At 41.9% G+C, this 21,857-nt stretch overlaps 1 protein-coding gene and 1 non-coding gene across 3 annotated transcripts; both read right to left on the minus strand.

Moving 5' to 3' along the window:
• Positions 1-879: 879 nt before the first annotated feature.
• On the minus strand, positions 880-11,400 carry CUNH17orf58 (chromosome unknown C17orf58 homolog). 2 transcript variants are annotated; one of them, XM_021000989.2, is made up of 5 exons: positions 11,212-11,395; positions 5,460-5,900; positions 3,769-3,852; positions 3,056-3,247; positions 880-2,204 (listed from the first exon to the last, which is right to left on the minus strand). In XM_021000989.2, exons 1-5 carry the CDS (start codon positions 11,288-11,290, stop codon positions 2,014-2,016), a joined length of 987 nt encoding a protein of 328 aa, XP_020856648.1. In that variant the 5' UTR covers positions 11,291-11,395; the 3' UTR covers positions 880-2,013. The 2 variants fall into 2 exon arrangements, with proteins under 2 accessions (XP_020856648.1, XP_020856649.1); XM_021000990.2 differs by having other exon boundaries at positions 2,095-2,204; positions 3,036-3,247; positions 11,212-11,400.
• Positions 11,401-19,494: 8,094 nt separating this feature from the next.
• On the minus strand, positions 19,495-19,567 carry TRNAR-CCG (transfer RNA arginine (anticodon CCG)). Its single transcript has one exon. It is a non-coding gene; the product is annotated as a tRNA-Arg (tRNA).
• Positions 19,568-21,857: the final 2,290 nt, after the last annotated feature.

Below are 21,857 nucleotides of genomic sequence, written 5' to 3' on the forward strand. Positions count from 1 at the left end.
AATTTCAAATCCAGCCTCAGACAATTACTAGCTGACTCAGTTTCCTCATCTATAAAATGAACTGGTAAAGGAAATGGCAAACCACTCCAGTATCTTTGCCAAGGAAATCCCAGATGGGGTCGTGAAGAGCCGGACATGATTAAAATGACTGAAGAACAACAGGGATGTCAGGAGAGGCAATGTGCTGGAGAAGGCTGGCAGGAATGGAATCATTTGTGCATGTAGAGAGGTTAGTCTTAGCAGAAGGAAGCTCCACATCATCATGTGAGATAGTGGTGAAAGAGGCTATAGTGGCAGAAGGCTTTTGAGTGATGTGTTGAGGGAGAGAATAGCAGTTTTTAAAAATTGCCTTCCAAAAGACTGACATTAAAAATTCTATATTTACAAATCTGGAGTTTCTATAAGATCAAATAAGTTAGTAATAATCCTTTTAAGAGCATCTCCTTTCATTACTCATTAGGCAATAATTTTTATATTAAAATAAATTTTATCGCTCCATTTTGTTTTAATGTCATCTTCATTTCCCAGTTAATTCCCTTCTTCCTCTACCAGAGAGGCATTCCTTATAACAATGAATAAGGAGAAAAAACCTAGTTCAGTAAAACTAGCCAACATATTGAGGAAGTTTGACATTACATGCAGTGTTCCACACCCAGGAGGTAAATAAATGCTTGTTGAATGATTCACCAATTAATTAACTAATGCAAAAGTATTTGAAACTTTAAAATCTATGCAACTGGGCTATCATTCATGAATATTCTTTCTAGGACTGTTGGAGCAAGAGAGGGGGAAAAAAGGTGAATGCAGAGAATATGAAACAAATCTGACTACTAGAAAAGATTTACCATTTTACAATCATAAACATGACACTAAGTCTTTATTTAAAAAAATTTTTAAATTATATCAAATACACAAAGAATTAATTTTACTACTTTTGGAAAGCCAGTTTGGCACAGATGTTAATTATCAAAAGCAGACAAGTATGAAAATAAACCTGACCTATTTGTCTTATCAGAAATGCTCAGGTGGATAAAATTTTGTTTTATGTAAATCCTTCAGTAATCTCAACAACAATAACAAAGGTGAAGTTTAAATTCTTATCCTGGAGCACTGATTTCTTTGTATTTCTATCCCCAGAACCTAGGACAGTTCCTGCCTCATGGCAGGCCATTAAGAAATACTTGATTGCTTGATTTTGGGATGTATTAAATCTCAAAAAAAGTTTCATATTTATATTTCTTCAAGTGAGTATATTTATTACTAGAGAAGCAGGATGGCAGAGTGATTAGAGGATCAGCCTTGAAGTCAGGAATAACCGGGATCTGGTCCTGCTTTTGAAATGCAGTCTTTGTAACTAGGAGTAAGTAATTTAACCTCTCAATGCCCCAGAAAACTCTTGATGACTATAGAACTGCCCATCAATTGAGACTCTCCATGCTGGGAGCTTCCCATACCGATGAAAACATAGGGGAGATCCCACTGTCCAAAAAGTGTATTTTTAAGTGTTGTTTGAGATAGAAAACTTGATAAGCTTAAGTGATTTAGATAAATTACACCAAGAAATAGTTAAACTTATAGAGTTCAATAAAAAGAAAATATTTTCTTTGAATTATCTTTCCTAGACAATAATGATACTTAATTTAAAGCAGCAGAACACAGACTAAAAAATAATTAACCCTAAAAAATGAAGTGAGTATGAAGCAGTAACCCACGAACCAAATAGGCCAATTATCACAGATTTGTGAATCACAGCCTTGTACTATATTTGAATATCTGCAATTGAACTTTAAAAAAAATCTAGAGGCATTTATTATATTCAGAAACAACAACATCCTTAGCATTAGCAGGGCTGGAAGGAACCCTTGATTGGCTTATGAAGGCTGAGCTCAAAGGGTTCCCAAGGAAGCACTGGGGGCCCAGTCTAGTGAAAGGCTAGGCTGAATGAAGGCAGATGTTCTTCAAGTCACTGAATCCCAGCAGAGCCAAGGTCTCCAAAAAGCTCTGGAAGGGGATTCAGATGCACTTGGTATGAGCTGCCCTTTGGATTTTCTCATCTCTTTTGCGGTTAAATCTTTTCACATAACTGCTGCTGCTCCTGAGCAATCCATCTCCAGGCCTTAGACGTCCTTGTAACACCTGCAGCAGAGCTGTGGAGAGCTGCCTTCTCTTGTGGTAGATGTGACCCATTACTATATACCTGCTGCCTAAAAAAGAACCAGAATATAAATGAGTCAGGCCTGATGTCAGCTGAGAGAAAGATGGTGGGAAAGACTGATTTGTACTATATCAGTCAGATTCTCTAGTCTGTGAAGACCTCAGAAAGAAAAGATTTGCTTAAAATTCAATTCTGAAACCATCCTAATATATTTTCCTTTGGCTAGGAATGATGTTTTTTCATCTGCGGATTTACCAGCTGTGAAAAAAGAAACATCTGTGCAGATGGGCTTTAAATGACACATACTCTCAAGCATATTACATTTTATGAAGAAACTGCCCATTTTTCAGCAACCAAAAAGTAGGGGAGAAAACATGGTGTGGTTGATAGCTTTCAGTACTTGGAGATGAGGTTATTCAAATCCAACTCTTGCCAACTTAGAAGCCATGTGACCACCGGCAAGTCACTGAGCCTCTCTGGGGCAACCTTCTAAGTTCTATATGTGGGTTTAGGTCAAGGGAATTCCTATATGTGCTCTCAGTGGACACAAGAGAAAGAAGATTCTGAAGATTTTCCCTTTCAGAGTATTAAAACCCTGATGTGAATTTAGGCCTGGGCAGTTAGGTGTCTCAGCAGACAAGACACTGGCCCTGGAGTCTGGAAGACTCATCTTCCTGAATTCAAATCTGGCCTCAGACACTTACTAGCTGTGTGACCCTTGGTAAGTCACCTAACCCTATTTGCCTCAGTTTCCTCATCTGTGAAATGAGCTGGAGAACGAAATGGGAAACCACTCTAGTATCTTTGCCAAGAAAACCCCAAAAGAGATCACAAAGAGTTGGACATGACTGAAGGAAGGCATACATATACACAAAGTCACCTTTAGGAGAGCCTCATTACCAAATTTAAAATCTGCATATGCCTTATTGCAGCTGGAGGAATCCAATACCAGCACATGAACTTGGAAGAAGAAGCCATCTGGGGTGATATAGAGGCGGTTTGTCTTGTACAGCCCATGACTGTTGACCAGCAGAGTGACTAGCCGGATGCCTTCTCCAAGCACTTCTACATCATGGACGATTCCATTCACTGCTACTTTCAAGATTAAAAAAAAAAGTTTGAAGGTGGAAAAAAAAAGCACAAAGCTGATTTCTTCTTGCCATCAATGGCCTCAACTGACCTGAGCTATCTGGTAGTTGCCTCCCTTGGTTCTGCTGGAAGACTGGCCTATCTTGGGCTATCTTCACTTAAGCATTCACTTTCCCATCCTTGGAGAAGCATGGGGCTGGACTTGGAGTCAGGAAGACTCAGGTTTGAATACTTCCTCTAACACTGTTCAATTAGTTCTGTGACCCTGGGCAAGCTATTTCACTTCCCTATGCCTCAGTTTCTTATTCTATAAAAGAAGGGAAATGCTGCCTCCTCACTTTGTACACTTTAAAGCTAGATGTAAATGCCAATTACATAAATTATGTAAATGCCTAAAAGCAAGATAATACGAAATATAAGAGTCTTTTACCAAGTGCCAGCTTAGTAGGGCTCTGCACTGAAATCCTAGATGTTTGTAATAGCCTTAAGATTAACCAGGATTTGAATGGTAGCAACCATGTTACCAAATTCACTCATGCAATAGAATTCCTTTTCATCCATATCCCATTTGCACCCAGTCTCACAGGTCTTCTCCATGTGGCTGGTATCTAAAAGGAGAGAAGAGAAGGACTATGAAAACAATGGTGGATGCAATTCCAGGCAGTTGGGTAGTGAAGAAGTTATATGAAGTGTGGGACCTAGAGTCAGAAAGCCTTGAGTTCAAATCCCACCCCAGACACTGCATTTGCTGTGTGACCTGGGACAAGTCCTTTAACCTCAGTTTCCTCATCTGTCAAATGGGGCTAATAATACCACTGATCTTCTTGTGATGTTGAGATAAACATGTAAGGCACTGGGTGAAACTTATTTTTTATCATCCTTCTACTTATTATCATCCTTCTATCTCCAAAACTACCCTTCTGTTTGCATTTTATTCTGAAAAGTTACCACTTAGGTCATAATTAAATTTAAGAGGATGCCCCCAAAACAAAATTCCAGATTCCTATAGTTTTAACTGCATTTAGATCACCAGAGAGGGATGAGAGCTGAAGGTTCACTACAATAGTGAAAAGAAGGATTTTCAATCATCCCTAGGCTCACAAATCATAACTGCTGGTAACGCATTAGTGTTGGAAGAAAAGGGGGAAGATTTTATGGATTGGTTCTTTGACTATAGATAAGTCTGGGAGAAAATTATCCTTTTAGACCAGAGAAAAGCAGCAAGGTACAGAAAACAACTAGGAACTGTAGATAAGACAGAACTTTGCCACTTACTAGCCATGTGGACCTTGAGTTTATCCTCAAAGTTGGATGGAACCTACAAATCTATCCAGTCCATTCCCCTTATCTTATTAAAATGAAGCTTGGAGATGAAAAGTGACTTGACCAAGGTCACACAGCTAGTTGGTGAAAGAAACAGTACTATAAACCAGGTCTACTGATTTTTTGGTCTAGAGGGCTTTCCACTACACCCTGCTTTCTGAGACTTTCCCCCTCACCTATGAATCTCATAGGACTGTGAGTAGGATTATTGGAAGTGAACTCATGCATGGAGGTGCTTGTTAATCTATCAAGCAAGCAACAAGCCTTTAGTTATTGTCTGTAAAGTGCTGGGCACTATGATAGGCCCTGGGGTTACAAAGACAAAAATATAATTTATGTTCTCTGCCCCCACAAGCTAATTACTTTTAAAGCCTCCAGTGACCAGGACAGAAAAACAGGTGGAGCTTGCAAAGAGGTAATGAGGTCTGAAGGATGAAAGGATAATGGGGAAGTGTAGGCTGGAGAAGGGAAGATCCAGGGAAGGCACAAAAGCTTTCTTTGAAAATTTGAAGGGTTGTTTAGCTGGAAGAGGCTTTATGTCCTTCATTTTGGCTCCCGACCGCAGAACTAGGAGCAGGGGGTGCAAAACTGCAGAGAGGCTTGATTTAAGGAAAACAAAAACAACTTTCTAACAATAAGGGTTATCCCAAAGTAGAACAGGCTGCCTCAAGGAGAAATGAGCTCCCTATCACTGGAAGTTCCCAAGCCTACGTTAATGACCAAGATGTTTTAAAGGGGTTTCTTATTCAAGTAGGGTTGGTCCCAGTGATCCCAGAAGTCCCCCTCTGAGCCTGCTGGAGTCTAACCGAGGGGGTAGCTTTTGGTTAGATCTTCCCCTCCCCCACTGCATGCACTCTGGGGTGCTGGGTTCTGCAGGCCTGGTGTGACTCACCTCCGTGGGGTGGGCGGAGGCGGGACTGCTGCTGATGGCTGAGCCAGGAAGCCTTGGAGCGGTTGCTCAGGGGCGCTCCCTCCTGGTCTGGCCTGGGACGTCCCGGAGAGTTGAGGTTCTCTTCAAGGGGCGGACACTGGTCCTCCACCCACTTGGGCCCAGGGCCAGAGAGAGCAGGCCCCTGAGCCAGCGGGTACGAGAGCATGGGCCAAGTCACCCGCCCGGACGGGCGCCGTTTGTTCACGCTATTGTCCAGTGGCACGGCGGCTCCACGAGGTGGCCACGGGCTTCCCAGTTCCAGGGCTGCCTTGCGAGCGCCTGTGCTGTTCTCCATCCGAGGCCGGAGGCTGGCCTTTCTCCACTTGTCCCTCCACGACCCAGGAGCGCGGGCTCCCAGGGTGCCCTGACCCCAGGTCTTCTCAATTGGGTATGAGAGCGAATCTTCAGAGAAAGAAACCAGAGACTGTGACGGAGAAGAGGGAACAGAGAACCTAGAGATTTCACTGGAGAAAAGATAACTGAGAACCTAGAAACTGGGGAAGACAGAAAATCAAGACTTTGTGGTGGATAGAAAACCAAGAGACTGCTGGAGAAGGCCAAAAACTGAGAGAGAGTTTTGGAGAAGAGAGAGAACCCAGAGACGTGAGTTGCAAAAGAGAAGCCTAAGAAAACAGAGAGGCAGAGATGGAGGAGACAACCCAGAACAGAGAGACAGTGCTAGAGGAGACAGAACCAAAAACAGAGATTGTGCTGGTGAAGAGAAAACTGAGAAACAAGAGTCTGTGCTGGAGAAGAGACTACTGAGAACGTGCTGGAGAAGACATCATTGATAACAGAAGTTCTGTACTGGAAAAGGGAGAGAATAGAGGATCTCTGCAGGGAGAAAGGGGAACAGATGGTATCTGCAATGAGAGGAGAAAACATCATTGCCAGGGGAAAAAAAGAACAGTTTTTGCAGGGAAAGGAAAGAACATGATCTATGCTGGAGAATAAAGAACAGAGACTCTCTGAAGGGAGAGGAAAGAACAGAAAATCTGTCCTGGAGAAGAGTGAGAACAGAAACTCTGTGGTGTTGGAGAAGAGAAGAGAGAAAACCAAGGGTCCTGTGCTGGAGAAGAGAAAGAACAGAGAATGAGTGCCTTAAGAAGAAAGAAAACAGAGGATCTCTTCAGGGAGAGGGGAGAACAGAGAAGATTTACTGGAGAAGAGAGAGAACTGAGAGTCTGTGTTGGAGGAGAATCAAGAGTCTTTCTGGAGAAGAAAGAGAATCTAGAACAGAGTATGCTGGAAAAGAAAAAGAAGAGAGGGTCTCTGAAGAGAGAAGGGAACAGCAGAGAATCTGTGCTAGAGAAAAGAAAGAACAAGGATCTCTTCAAGCAGAAGAGTGAACCTGAGAGTTGGTTCTAGAGAAAAGAGAAAAGTGAAAATACAGAATCTGAGCTGGGTGGGGACAAGAGAATAGAAGGGTCTATAAAGGGAGAGGAGAGAACAGAATCTGTGCTGGAGAAGAAAAAGAATGGAGAACTGTCCTGGAGGAGAGAGAGAATAGAAAGTCTGCAGGGAGAGGAGAAATCAAAGCCTGTGATGAGGAAAAAAAGAAGCAGAGGATTTCTGAAGGGAGAGGAGAGAACAGAAAACCTCTGCAGAACAGACAGCAGGGAGAATAGAGACTATGCTGTAGCAAATGGCGAATAGAAGATGATGTGATGAGGAAGAAAGAGATCATAGAGACTGTCTGCATGGAGAGGAAGAAACTGTACTGAAGAAAAGGGAGAACAGAGAGTAGAAAACAGAACAGAGAAAAGAGAAACAGCTGGCCTTTTCAGGAAGAAGGGAGAATAGAGTCTGCTGGAGCAGAGTGAGAACCAAGAGTCTGTGTGGAGAAAGAGGAGAGAACAGAAAGTTTACTGAAGACGAGAGAGAATTGAAAGTCTCTATGAGACGAAGAAGGGAAGAATAGGAATCTGTACAGAATCAATCAATCAACAATAAACATTTATGAAGTGCCTACTATGTGCCAGGCACTATGCTAAATCCTGGGGATAAAAAAAAGAGGCAAAAGACAGTCCAGTTCCTGCCTTCAAGGAGCTCACAGTCTAAGAGAAAGACAGACACTCTCAACTCTAGGCATTTTCTCTGGCTTTTCCCCATACTTTGGAACACTGTCCCTCTTCAACTCCCAACTACTAACTTCTTTGGCTTCCTTTAAGTCCCACTTAAAATCCCACCTTCTACAGGAAGCGTCCTCTAACTCCTCTTATTTCAAATGCCTTCCCTCTTTTAATTATTTCCTATTTATCCTAAATATGCCTCCCTTTGTATATATTTGTTTGCATGTCATTTGCTGTATGAGACTGTGAGGTCCTTGAGGGCGGGGACTGTCTTTTGCCTGTTTTTGTCTCCCCAGCACTTAGAACAGTGCCTGGCATATAGCAGGTGCTTAATAAATGAAGAGAGAGAGAGAGAGATAGACAGAGGCACAGAGAAAGAATAGAGAGTCTGTGGAGAGAGGAGAGAATTACTGTAAATAGTAGAGAAGAGAGGGAATGGATAATATGGGCGGGAAAGGGGGAGAAACAGCCTGTTTTGGAGAAGACAGGATACAGAACTCTATGTATGGAGAAGGAAAAGAACCCAAAGTCTGTTCTAGAGAAATGAGAACCTAGAGTCTATCCAGGTAGAAGGCAGAGACCAAAGTGTCTGCTAGAAAGGAAAGATGTGCCAGAGAAAAGAGGGAGCCAAGTGTCTGTGGAGGGAGAAGAGAGAATTAAAGGTCTATGAGGGAAAAGAGTGACAACTCAATTTCTGCTAGAGAAAAGATAGAGCCAGGTCTTTGGGGAAGAAAAGAGAGATCCAAAGTTCTAGTTGGGGAGAGAAGAGAGAATCAAGAATCTATGCCCAGAGAAATAGTAGCACAAAATCTGCAAGGGTCCCCGAGAGGCTGTGAAGGGAGAAATAGGGGCCCCCACCATCTTATAAGTCAAGAAATAAGGTCACTGAGAACCTTCCACAAACTGACACTACCCTACCCTATTGTCATCCTGAATGTCCAAACCAGACCACTATCCAGTCCCAAAACATATTGTTCATTCCATACTTTGCTTATGTGATACCCGGTGAAAAGAGAGCATGGTACAGTGGTTAGAGCAATGATGTTAGAGTCAGAAGTCCTATCTCTGATGCTCACTGGCTGTGTGACCTTGAGTGTGAACTTGAGTCACTTAAGTCACTTAACTTTCCTTGATTCCAGTTTCCTCCTCAATTACAGGGGGTGGGGGTGGGGGTGGGAGGGCTTGGTTTGGACTAGTTGGCCTCTAAGACCCCTTCTAGCTCAGTACCTATGAATCAAGGTCTAGAATTTTCTCCCTTCACTTTTTAATCTGTTCAAAAGTATATCCTGATTAAAAGCCAAAGTAAAAGGGACATTCTCCATGCAACCTTTTCTCTCAGTGCACACAAGTCAGGAATGACATTTTCTCCCTCAGACCTCAAATGACATTTATTGTTCCTCTTCCATCATTCCACCTTCCCATTGAATATAAGCTCTTCAAGGATAGGGTCTATTTAATTTTTTTTGTCCTCGTATTTCCCATTGCAATTAATAAGTGTAAGTCAATTGATCCAACCCTCTAATGTGGTTACCATGTTGAATATTGTGTATTATGGTCTGTCTTGCGTGTGATACATATAGCTGTCTTTGGTTCTCATTCCTTCTTTTTAGAATGCAAGCTTCATGAGGGCAAGGACCCCATCTTATCTAAAAGTTGTATCTCCCTCAGTGCCTAACATAAGTGCTTAATAAATGTTTGTTGAAACATTAAATGAAACTTTCCAGCCTCTCTTAACCAGGAACATTGGGCTATTCCAGTCTTCCATCTCTGAGAGTTGCTTTTCTGACCCTTTTGATGAAAAATCTCACTGCTTTGGGCCCCTTCTTTTATGCATCTAGAACATCTGTCTTTTACTTATTGACAATTTGTTCAGAATGTTCAAAGAATAAATGCAAAGGGCTGGGGGTGGGAAAAAGTCTTTTACTGCTGGTGGGGGCAGCAAACTAATTGTTTAAACACCCCTGACAACAGAGCTATTTGGTTTTCCCATCTCTATTGACAAGGTCGTTTGGGACTCCACAGTGCCCCATGCCCCAAAGGGACCTTTACTGAGATTTTTGCCTCTCTTATTCATAAACTGTAGAGCCAGAAAAGACCTACAAATCTTGTCTTGGCTATCCTGAGACTCTCTTCTCCCTTTATTTTTTTTTCTCTTTCTTTAGTAATTGAGAAAAAGGCCTCCGATGATATGAACACCAAAAAATTAATGGTTTTCACCAAACCTCGTGAATATATGTTGGTAAACAGACAACAAGCCAGCTCTGAAGATGATCACCTTGTCTTCCTTGATTATATAACCTCATCTTCCCATTTACCTGAGAGACTAAGCTGACCTAATAGGCATCAGAATTTCTTTCTTTCTTTCTATATCTTTCCTTCTTTTTCTCTTTCTTCCTTTTCTTCCTTTTCTTTCTTTCCCCTTCCTTTTAATTACTTTTTTCTTGGCTTTTTTTTTTTTGCATTCTTATCCTTTTAGTTTGAAGCGTTAGGTTCTACGGGACCCCTTTGCGACCTTCCCTTTGCAATCTTGATCATCTCTTTAAAACCACCTTTCCCCCAGAATAATACTAGTTCTAGTTCCTGTTTTCCAAAAGGGTCAATTTTGACTCAGTATGTTAAATATTGTGCCAGGCACAGCTGAATAAAGCTTTGGTCTGTATCCAATTCCTTACTATCAACTATCAACATCTGTTGTCATGAGAAAGATTGATATTTGGGTTAAATGCCCCTGAACTCATTCAATTTCCATGTGGAAAAATAATCTAAAGTAAATTACTCTGTGCAGTTACAGGAGCTATTTTTCCAGGAGACAGCGAATCAAAGGAAACATCCAAAGGAAAACAAAAACACCTTCCCCCCAGAGACTGCCTCTGTCTGCCTTTATTGCCTCCATCCCATATTTTCATCTCATCCATGAAATGTGATTTTAAGGAGAGATGGACCCATCTCTTTGTGCCTCGGGTCTTCTCTGAGACCAACGGGAAGAGTGAAGATGTTTTCAGATCTCTCCTGACTCTGCTCCCCTCCCACCCTACTTAACCCTTGCTCCTGCCTTCTGCAGACTTTTAGAGGGATTACTCTCCACTTTCCCTTGGTAGGGTGCACCAGCTTCAGCCTGCAACTGCAGACACTTCTCAGGAGGCTTCCTTGAAGGTTCAGGCATAGAATCCCCTTCTCCAGGCACATTAAAACACTCCCCACCAAAGTCAGAGCCTGGGAGCTTAGCGGAGAGACAATTCCGGACAGCTCCCACAGGGCCACCGAGACCCGCCTGGAATGCCAGTCCTGCGGTTTGCATTCTGTGCGCCTAGCCTGTGCAAAGGTCCCGAGAGGCAGGCACTCAGCAATCCCTTTTGATACATCAGGCTGCTGGCTCTCTGCTGATGGAGCAGCTACTTAACATGCAGCCTTTCCTCTAGCTCTCCCCACTGCTCTCTCTTCAGATCATCGTAGTGGCAAGCCTAGAATGAGCATCTCTCTCCTAAGAGGCTGCCAGGGGAAAACACACTCTGGACACAGGCTGGGCTTAATTCTCAGGGGAACACAAGCCTGAAGTGAGCCTGCCCTTCCTTCACCTCCTCCCAATTCCTTGCTTCTCTCTCCCTCTGTCTCAAGAGTTCTCTGCATTTCACCCTTCTTACCTTTTCTCTCTGTCACTGGGGTTTCTGAGGATGATCCAATGAGCAGACAGAGAAGCCAGAAAGCTCTCTCTGATGGCATTGTGAAGACCACTTTGGCAGCCTCTAAAGCTGAGCTTTCAGCCTTTGCTTTCCTCCCTCAATTCTCCACCCCCGTTCATGCTAATGAGGGGCAGCCTTTGGGGAAACTGGGAATCACTCACTGAACCGACCACTGGAACGAGAGCAAACTGCAAAGTGACCCCTCTACTTACCCTTCTCCCCAGATGATGGGAATGGGCTCACCTCTTTTCCCCTTTCATTTTCAGTTGTGCATATTAGATCCTGGCCGTGCTCTGAAGAAAGGGGGAAATCAGCTGGTTCTTTGCTCAGGCTTCAGGTCTGTAGTCCCTGCTCCTTCTGGGGCAATGTGGTCCCTAAACCTCAGTGTCACATATTGTTCCTGTGCTGATATCTCTCCCCCCTATTAGACAGATACACTGAGCCAGGAGAGGACATATGGAGGCCTGGGCAAACTCACAAGCTTTCTGGTTTCTAGAAATTCGATGGTTTCCATTCTCTCGGGAGCATAGGAACCCACAGATGTTGCCTGCTAAAAAACCCTCACACGTCTTTCATCTGGTTCATGGAACTACGGTCTCTCTCAGTGGGGGAAGGTTCCACTAAATTCTGTCCTGGTCAGACCTCTCATGGCCTCTTATCCCGGGATGAGAGATATAGAGCTGGGAAGAATTGATTCCAAATCCTCATTTTACAGATGAGAGAATAGGTGCAAAGAGGTTAAGTGATATGCTGAGGTAATATGGGAGAAGAGTTCAGTTTTGATGGTCACCTTTTATCAAAAGACTGTTGACATACTAGAGAATGCTCAAGTGTCAGCACTGTTATGGTGAAAGATATGGACATCTTCTCATACTGGATCAAGTAATGAATGAATGCATGAGAAAACATTTATTAAGCTCTTACTATGCGCAAGCACTGTGCTAAGCACTGGGGATAGAAATACAAAATGAAGACATTCCTGCCTCCAGAGTAGTTCCTATTAATCTAGTACAGGGAGATGAAATATATAAGGAAATGTTGGCCAGACAGGACTGTTTTGGTTTGGAGAGTTACAGGGATGGCAAGTGGAACCACAGGGGAGTATCTTGAAACACGTTTTGCAGCAATGATGGCAATATTGATTTGATTATGGTTCCAGAACTGGAAAGTAGGGTAGGGGAGGCAGGGGAAAGGAGGACTTGACACCCAAGTAGTAGCAAATTAGCTGAGGGATGGGGAATGGGGAGAGGATAGTTGAAGTAAAGCATGGCTGGGACCTGGGTAAGGTGGTGGGCTAGTCAAGGTACCCACCAATCAGTAAAGTACCCCCCAGCAGGGCAGGAATTCTGGAACTGAAAGGGTTAAGGCATCAGGGCATAGTTTCTGGTCCAGCTGTAAGAGAAGATGGCTTGAAGTACTAGAAAAGACTAAGGGAAGATAGGAAGGTTATTTTAGTTTTTAAAAATGAATCTTATTGCTACCTTTTGTTTTCACATCACCTACCTTTCTCCCATCCCTCCTTCTCCTCTCTCAGAGTTTTCCCTCAAAACAAAGACTCCTTTAAAAAGAAGAGAAAAAAAATTGCAAAACCAATGAACACACACACACACACACACACACACACACACACACACAAACCCCACATTACATACAATGTTTTACATTGGTAGACCCCCACACTTCCGCAAAAGAGCCCAGGTAGGTGTCACCTCATATCTTTTGGGGCTTGGACTTTATAATTTTGAGACATTTCATTTTTTATTTTTATTTTAAGGTTTGTCATCACACACGAGGAGGAAATAGACTTTTTTTTGTTTCTTTAAGAGGGCAAAAGTAGAACAATAATCCTTGAAACACACAAACTATGTGACCATAGATAAATCTTTCACCCTCAGTTACCTCACCTGCTAAATGGGGGTGATAATACTTGTATGACCAGCTTCAAAGGGAGTGATTTGTTCAATTCAACAGATATTTATTAAGTGCCTTCTGTGTGTAAGGCTTTGTGGTGGTCCTGGATCTATAAAGATAAAAATGAAACTTTCACAACCTTCAAGGAGCTTGTCAAGTGCCTTGTCCATAGAAGCTATTTACAAAGTATTTGTTTAGTTGAACTGAGATTTAAAAAAAAAAGCATCAGCCCAAAACATAAGCTGTTTTGTTTTGTTCTGTATATGTGAGGCTTGGATGGGGAGAATAGGAAAAGCTACCTTTCCTACTTCTAGATACTTTGTTGGCACTTTCACACTTTTAAATGAAATGAATGAATGAATGAATGAATAATGCATTTATTGAGTGCTTCTTGTGTGCAAAACACTGATAATTGCTTCAAATACAAATAGAAAAGTAAGATAGTCCTCCTCTGAGGAGTTCACATTCTGATGATGTTTAGGATGAAGAACTCTCTGGCTGCATCTTGTTCAGGGGAAGAGATGCTTTGTTATCCTCAAAGCTCTGAAGTGTTCAGAAACCACACCTGGCTGGAATCAGGAAGGACAACTTTGGTAATGACCATTTATACTCCGGTTTTATTCTTATCCCAGTTAAATGGTTTCTGTCCTTAGCCAATCAGCTTGGATGAATTTGGCATATTGGGCATATTTGTCCATATCCCTAATTCTGGAAAGTTCTTTGGTTTCTGGGAAGGCTTGAAAATTGCAATCATCCCCAGACACAAAGCTATGGAAATTCAACAAACAAGTGACATTTTACAGAGCTTATCAGAGGTTACTTACTGCTTCACACATTAAAAGGGCCTTTCCCAAACCAAATAAAAGGAACTGCTAGGAAAGGCAGGAGGGCACAGAAGGAGGACAAGGAAAACCAGTTCTCTACTCAGAGGAAAAATTTAGTTTCAAATGAGCTTACAGAACACATGAGGCTCAGGTTTGGGAAAGGTATTTATTTCCTACACAGAAAAAAAATAATTAGGACAAGAAGACTCAGTTCACATCAACAAGACTTAGCTAGTCAATTAATTTACACATATTATTACAATTTTCTAGGAGGTTGAGTCATAAGCACTGGAACACTGGTTTGTGGGACCACCAGAAGTGATTCCATATTTCACCTAGGTCCTGCACTGTCCAAACAGTTCCAAGTTCTACGCATCCAGGCCAGGGTTGGGGCCCATCCTATCCAACAGCCTTCCCCTCCCCGCCCCTTTTAGTCAGCTTTACTGACTGAAAAGACCAAGGACCAAAGACCTCTCGAACTTATAAGATCAAATTCCATTCTCCATCCCCCCACTACTGCTCTCTCCCTTGTTCCCATTCCCCTCACCCCAGACCTACAAAGTCCCACTCTAAAGCTACCCACCCCTTCTAGTCTGTGTTCATTGGAATGTCTGCTCCACAGGTAGCAAAGTTGCTTTGTCTTAAACCTTTTCCTTTCCCAGTCCTTCCATCTTTTTGTACTTACAGTCCCTAGAATACCGCTTGTTCTCCATTGCCATTTCCAGGCTTTCCTACTACCTGTATCACTAAGAAATCTCTCTTTTGAGGTTCACTCAATCCATATTTACCATCCTGTTAAGATTCTGGTAGCCATTACCTACCAAATCCTTTCCTCAGTGAATTCAGTGCATGACTCATAGTCTTTCTCACCTCCCCAAGTGGGAGTGGATTACTTCCTCAAACACCCTAACCTCCAAATTCCTCAACTTACTCATTTCCCACTACCTACTCCTCCATCCCACCTCACCTATACATAGAGATAGATGGTCATACCTTAGATCAAGTGTTCTACCTCCTAGTGTTGTTTCGAGGATCAAATGAGATAACATTTGCAAAGTGCTTAGCACAGTATCCGGCACGCAGTAGGTGCTTAATAAATACTTGTTTCCTTCCTTCCTGCCACTTCCACCTTCATGTACTTTGAAATTCCCTTTTGTGATGACAGTCTATTGTGATTACACTTTCCTCTACCTTGCAACTTCAAACCCAATTCTTCATTCTCACTGACACCTCCAATCCCTACATTCCTTGGTTCATTCCCTTGTCATCACCTCTTAACTGGTTTCACTTTCTTCCCCCATTTTGACCTCTTGGTGAAACAGTACAAATTCTATCCTATCCTTTTCTTTCAAGTCCGTTGCCCCGACTCTATCACCAATCTTGACCTTCCAAGACTCAGCCATGGATTACTCCCACCATTCTCTCCTGTTTACATGCTGCTGAATAAAACTGGAGAAAATCAAGAAACTGTGCTAACTGGGTCCACTATACATCTATGTCACATAAACTGTCCTAACTGGTCCTTTACCACAACAAGACAACCACTTTACACATCCTTACACATTCACTGTCAGTCTCAGAGTAGATTTTCCAAATCTTTTCATACCTCCTCAAACCTCCTATGGCTCCTCCTCCCTCCACCCTCTCAGCTGATAATTTACCTAACTGAAAATATTGAGGCCATTCTCTAAGATCTCCCTCTTCTATCTATCTATCTGACATTATTCAGAAGTCTTCTGCCACCTCCTTCACACTTATCTCTTGTGAAGCTTAGCCCTTCTCCTTACCAAGACTAACCCCTCTACATGCATGTGATCTCATTCCATCTCATTCTCTCCAGGAGATTGATGCCTCTGGCATCCATAATCTAGTCATCTTCAATCTCTCCCTGACTGCTTCCCTACTGCCTACAAAGATGTCCATGTCTCCCCCATCTTCCAAAAAACCTTCATGTGATCCATCCATCCCTACTAGCTATCATTCTATATCTCTCCTCCCTTTTATAAGTAAACTCCTTAAGAAGACTCTAAAATTGGAGCATTTATTTCCTCTCCTCTTGTTATCTTCTTAAATTTCTGCAATTTGGCTTCTGACCTCATCATTCAACTGCAACCGTTTTCTTCAAAGTTACCAGTGATATCTTAATTACCAAATCCAATGGTCTTTTCTCAATCCCCATCTTTTTTAGACTCTCTGAAACCTCTGACATTATAAATCGACCTCTTCTCCTTGATTCTCTCTTCTCTCTAGGTTTTCATGACACCATTCTCTCTTGGTTCTCTTCCTACTTGTCATTCTAGTCTCCTTTGCTGAATTTTCAATCAGATCACACCTACTAACCATAAGTGTTCCCCAAGGTTCTGTCCAAGGCCCTCTTCTCTTCTCCCTCTATGCTTTTTCACTTGGTGAAATATTTCACTATTTCATTTATCACGTCTCAAGGATTCAATTGTCTTTGTCAGAGAATTCTCAGATCCAGTTATCCAGCTTTAACTTCTATCTCAAATCTCCAACTGCTTCTTGGACATCTCAGACTGGATATCCCACAGACATCTTAAATTTAACAGGTCCAAAACTAAACTTATTATTTTCCTCCTTTCTTCCTAACTTTCCTGTTATTGTCCTGGGCACCCCCATCCTCCTAGTCACCTAGACAAGCAACCTCTTTGACTCAACCTCTGTCTTCCCTATCTCCAAACTGTTGCCAAATACTATAGATTCTACTTAATATCACCTCTCCTTTAGGTCCCCTTCTTCTCTTGACAATGCTATCACCCTACTGAAGTCCCTCATTGCCTCACATCTATATTACTGCAATAACATTTTGGTTGGTCTCCCTGTTTAAAATCTCTCCCCACTCCAGTCCATTCTCAGCTATCAAACTGATCTTCCTAAAGCACAGGTCTGGTCATGCTACTTGCCTATTCAACATATTCTAATGGCTTCCTATAACCTCTAGGATCAAATCCTCTCTTTGGTATTTGAAGCCCTTCACAGTCTGTCCCCTTCCTACCTTTTCAGTCTTTTTTTCACCTTACCCCCCTAACCACAGTCCGGTGACACTGGTCTTCTTGCTGTCCCTCATACAAGACAATCTATCTCACAATGCCAGCCATTTTTACTGGCTGTCCCCCATGCTTCTCCCTTCTCATCTTCATCTCCTGGCTTCCCTGGCTTCCTTCAAATCCTAGCTAAATTCCCACTTTCCAAAAGAACCCTTTCCTGATCCCTCTAAATGCCAATGCCACACCTCTGTTGATTATTTCCTATTTTATCCTGTATGTATCTTGTTTGTACACAGCTGTTTACACATTGTCTCCCCCATTAAACTCTCAGCTCCTTGAGAGGTCTGTTTATTTTTTGCCCTTTTGGGGGGATCCCAAGTGTTTAATGCAGTCCCTGGCACATAGCAGGCACTTAATAAATCATAGTTGACTGACAAGCTATCCCCTGTGCTTACTTAACACAGTACTAGGGATACAGTAGGTACTTAATAAATGCTTTCTGACTGTATCCTATAATTATTCTTGTCTGTATGATTCCAGCAATTTTTGAATCAACCCCAAGCACTAGGAGTGCCTTAACCCTAATTAGGTGCTTAAGAAATGCTTGTTGAAGTCATTCCCCAATCAATAAATGGTCAAAGAATATAATAGGCAGTTTTCAGATGAGGAAATTAAAGCTATCTGTAGTCATATAAAAAAATTCTCTAAATCACTATTGATTAGAGAAATACAAATCAGAACAACTCAGAGGTATCACCTCACACCTATCAGATTGGCTAATAAGACAGAAAAGGAAAATGAGAAATGTTGGAGAAGATGTAGGAAAGTTGGAACACTAATGCATTGTTGGTGGAGTTGTGAAATGATCCAACCATTCTGGAGAGCAATTTGGAAATATGCCCAAATAGCTCTAAAACTGCATACCCTTTGATCCAACAATACCACTACTAAGTCTGTATGCCAAAGAGATCATAAAAGAGGGAAAAGGACCCACATGTGCAAAAATATTTATTGCAGCTCTTTTTGTAGTGGCCAAGAATTGGAAATTGAGGGGATGCCCATCAATTGGGGAATGGCTGAACAAGTTGTGGTATAGGAATGTAATGGAATACTATTGTGCTATAAGAAATGATAAGGAGGCAGCTAGGTGGCTCAGTGGATACAGCACCGTCCCTGGATTCAGGAATCCAGCCTCAGACACATAACACTTACTAGCTGTGTGACCCTGGGCAAGTCACTTAACCCCATCGCCTAGCCAAAAACAAAAACAAAAAAAAAAAAAGAAAAGAAAAAAAAATGATGAGCAGGTGGATTTTAGAAAGACCTGGAAAGACTTGTATGGTCTGATGCTGAGTGAGGCAAGCAGAACCAGGGGAACATTGTACACAGTAACAGCCACATTGTGCCATGATTAACTTAGACTTAGCTCTTCTCAGCTAAGTCAGTGATCAGTCAATGATCCAAGACAATTCCAAAAGACACATCATAGAAAATGTTATCCACATCTAGAGAAAGAACTATGGAATCTGAATTGAAACATGCTATTTTCACTTTTTTTTCTCATGGTTTTTCCATTTTGTTTTGATTCTTCTTTTACAACATGAGTAATGTGGAAATATGATTAATATGGTACATGTACAACCTGTATCATATTGCTTGCTGTCTTGGGGAGGGGAAAGGGGAAGGTGGGGGAAGGAGAGGGAGGGAGGGAGAAAAATTTGGAACTCAAAATCTTATAAAAGTGAATGTTAAAAATTATATTTACTTGTAATGGGGGGAGGGGGGAAATACTATTATATGGGGGGGGGAAGAAATGCTTGTTGATTGGTTCATTTGATTGTCCAAACCAGTATACCTTCAAAGTTGTCAACCAAAGAGAAATCTTTACTAGCTGCATTTCTGTTTTTACAATGGCACAACTCTCCTAAAAACAGTTTAATATTGAAAGAAAGAAAGCGTCCGAACACCCTGATCCCATCCTGTGGAACCTCCCCTGGAGGAGAAATTGGAAAAGTCAGTTACCAGAAAGTTTGGAAGGTGTGTCTAATTGAACAGCTAAGATTGAAAGTTCACCGGAGAAAATGGGGTCAACTTAAAATAATCAGTTCCAGATCCCATCTTTCAAAAAAAAAATTTGCCTTAGGCAAATTTCAGTTTTCTGAATCTTGGCCCCAAACATCTCTTTTCTGAGAGTCAGAACCACAGAAGACTGGAGCACCTTAAAATGATCAGCTTCAGATCCCATCTTTTTTTTTTTTAATGCATTATGCAAAATTTAGTTTCCCGAATCTTGGTCTCAAATAGAGTCAAAAGTGGGCTTTTGCTCTCTACACAGCTGTTTGAGGAAATACAAAACCATACTGCATAATTAAAGGATTTATACATTTGGATTTGCGATGTCTCTGACACCTTACTAAGACGGTAAATGACATTTTAAGAACTCCTAAACTAAATGATATTTTAATACGCTACATTTCCGAACCCAAGCCACAAAATACACGATGCGACCCAGATGGGACTCGAACCCACAATCCCCAGCTCCGGAGGCTGATGCCTTATCCATTAGGCCACTGGGTCACCACAGCGTTTTCAGCCTTGCAGACAACCCTTACGTGACGCTGTCAGTTCTGTCCACGCCTCTCGACGTTCTGTTTCCGTTGGTTCTCTCGCTGTAAGATCTCGGGACCACCCGCCCCCGCAGAAGCAGTCTCAGTGGGCGGGGCTGCTTCTGCGCTTTAACGGCCCAGAACTACAAAAACAATCATCCTCCTGTGCTGTCAGCCCCTTACGGGCTCCGAGACGTGTCCCCGGCGACCACCTCTCCCTCGCTTCTTCCCTAGCTGGGAGGTGTTCTTGCTTGTTGGCACGTCTTTCTTCTAAAGGGTAAAAGAAATGAAATATTGGGAGGGTTTTGGCCACAAAAGGGAAGCCTCAGCTCTCAGAGGGCAGCTGTCCTACTTCCCCCGCTCTTCCTTACGAGCTAACCAGAGCTCAAACTAGCTTTGAGTCGTAAGACCTGGATTCGAATTCTGATTCTGTCACTGCCTGCGTCACCCTGGACAAATTTACCTTTGGACCTCATTTTCCTCACGTGTGAAAAGCAAGGGATTGGACTAAGGTGATCTCTAAGGCCCCTTCCAATGCTAAACCAAACATTCTTTCTTTCTCATTTTAAAAATAAGCATTTATCGATGTGGTTTTTTTTTTACATCACCATAATTTCTCCTAGTATCCCTATCGCTCCCAGAGAGTCCCATATAACAAACAATATTTTTAAGACCAAAAAAAAAAATTAAAAAGAAAAAAACAGGGCAAAAAATCAGCATAATTGATAGTACATTGAAAAAGTCTGAAAATAACGTGCAAAATGTATATATCATGCATACTTGTGGACCTCCCACCTCTGCAAAGGGGTGGCAGTGTCTTATCTCTTCTTTCCACGCTTCTTTTTTCTAAGTTTGCAACAATTTCACTTTCGAGCTTTTCTTTTCTTTTTTCTTATTTGGTTGTTCTTTCCTTTTACAGTATTGTAGCATTGTGCACATTATTTTCTTGGCTCTGTTTACGTTATCAGTTTTCCTTGTTTCTTAATCTAAAAAGCCTTAGGGATGTCACTTCCTTACTCTACCACTTTCTGAGAGTAGGCAAACCCCACCTGGGTTTGCCATGGAGTCGATTCAGCCCCTTCATATCCCCCAGGAGAGGCCCAGCTCCCTGAGGGCCAGACTGGACCTGGAAGGGTCCATATACTCCCCTGGAATTATTTTTATTGACTTGATTCACCCAGTTTGGGATGCTGGTAAATTTGCCTAATCCGGTATAGTTAGGCAGCCTCAGACCATGTTTCACATCCTGTTCACCACCAAACCAATATGCCTGGCACATTATAAACATGTAATCAATGCTTATCTGTCCATCATCTGAGGCATCTTGCCATCTGACATCTGCTCTGCAGCCTCTTTCCTTCTTCCATCCTCCAATACCTTTCCCAACCTCTTTCTTTGGAGACAATAATTGTAATATTACTATTACTACTAAAAAGAGTGTGACAATCCATTGCCTTATGGCTTCTCTCCTTGTGATGTCCCAAACCCAAACTCTTCCCTGCCTCCATATGTGTTGTTTCTCCCAGTTAGAGATAGATAGTATCTATCTACATAGAATCTGAGTGCCTTGAGGGCAGACACTGTCACAGTTTTGTATTTTTATTCTCAGTCTCTGGCGCACTGTAGACACTTAATAAATGGTTTCCATTCAATCATTCTTTCACATTGGTACCTTCTGTTTTTACATCACATTAATTTCTTTCCACCCCTTAATAGTATTTTTTCCCAATTACATGTAAAGATAGTTTTCAACATTCATTTTTGTAAAATTTTGAGTTTTTCTCCCTCTCTCCCTTCTTCCCACCCCACCTCCAAGACAGCAAGCAATCTGATATAGGCTATACATATACAATCATTTTAAACATATTTCCAGATTAATCATGTTGACATTACATTAATTTCCAAGTGCGTCTCTTCCTGCTTTTCTTTCTCCAGCAAGCCTCCCCTTGATTTAAAAAAGAAAAAAGGGAGGCAATTAAACTAACCAACCCCTTCAGAGTCTGATGGTAGGCTAAATATTCCACAATAAGTCCCCCACCTCTGCAATGAGAGAAGATAGGTGCATTTTCTGAATTCTTCTTGATTATTGTAGTACCGTATCATTCAGTTTTGTTTTGTTGACATTGTCGTAGTCATGAAGTATATTAGTTTCCTAATTCTGCTTATTTCACTGTGCACCAGTTCATATATGCCTTCCTATATTTCTTTGAATCCTTCCTGTTGATCATTTCTTACATTGCGGTAAGCAACCCCATTATATT

Source organism: Phascolarctos cinereus, unplaced genomic scaffold, assembly GCF_003287225.1.
Source record: "Phascolarctos cinereus isolate Bilbo 61053 unplaced genomic scaffold, phaCin_HiC Scaffold_5;HRSCAF=322, whole genome shotgun sequence".
In the NCBI taxonomy this organism is placed as follows: Eukaryota; Metazoa; Chordata; class Mammalia; order Diprotodontia; family Phascolarctidae; genus Phascolarctos; species Phascolarctos cinereus.

What these genes read in the sequence shown, in the direction of transcription:
- CUNH17orf58 (XM_021000989.2), bottom strand. Translation starts at nt 11,290, where the DNA reads ATGCCATCAGAGAGAGCTTTCTGGCTTCTCTGTCTGCTCATTGGATCA. An exon ending in CCCAGTGACAGAGAGAAAAG is followed by an intron (nt 5,901 to 11,211) that starts GTAAGAAGGGTG and finishes CTTTCTCTGAAG; the next exon opens with ATTCGCTCTCATACCCAATT. An exon ending in CTATTGCATGAGTGAATTTG is followed by an intron (nt 3,248 to 3,768) that starts GTAACATGGTTG and finishes TCTTGAAAGTAG; the next exon opens with CAGTGAATGGAATCGTCCAT.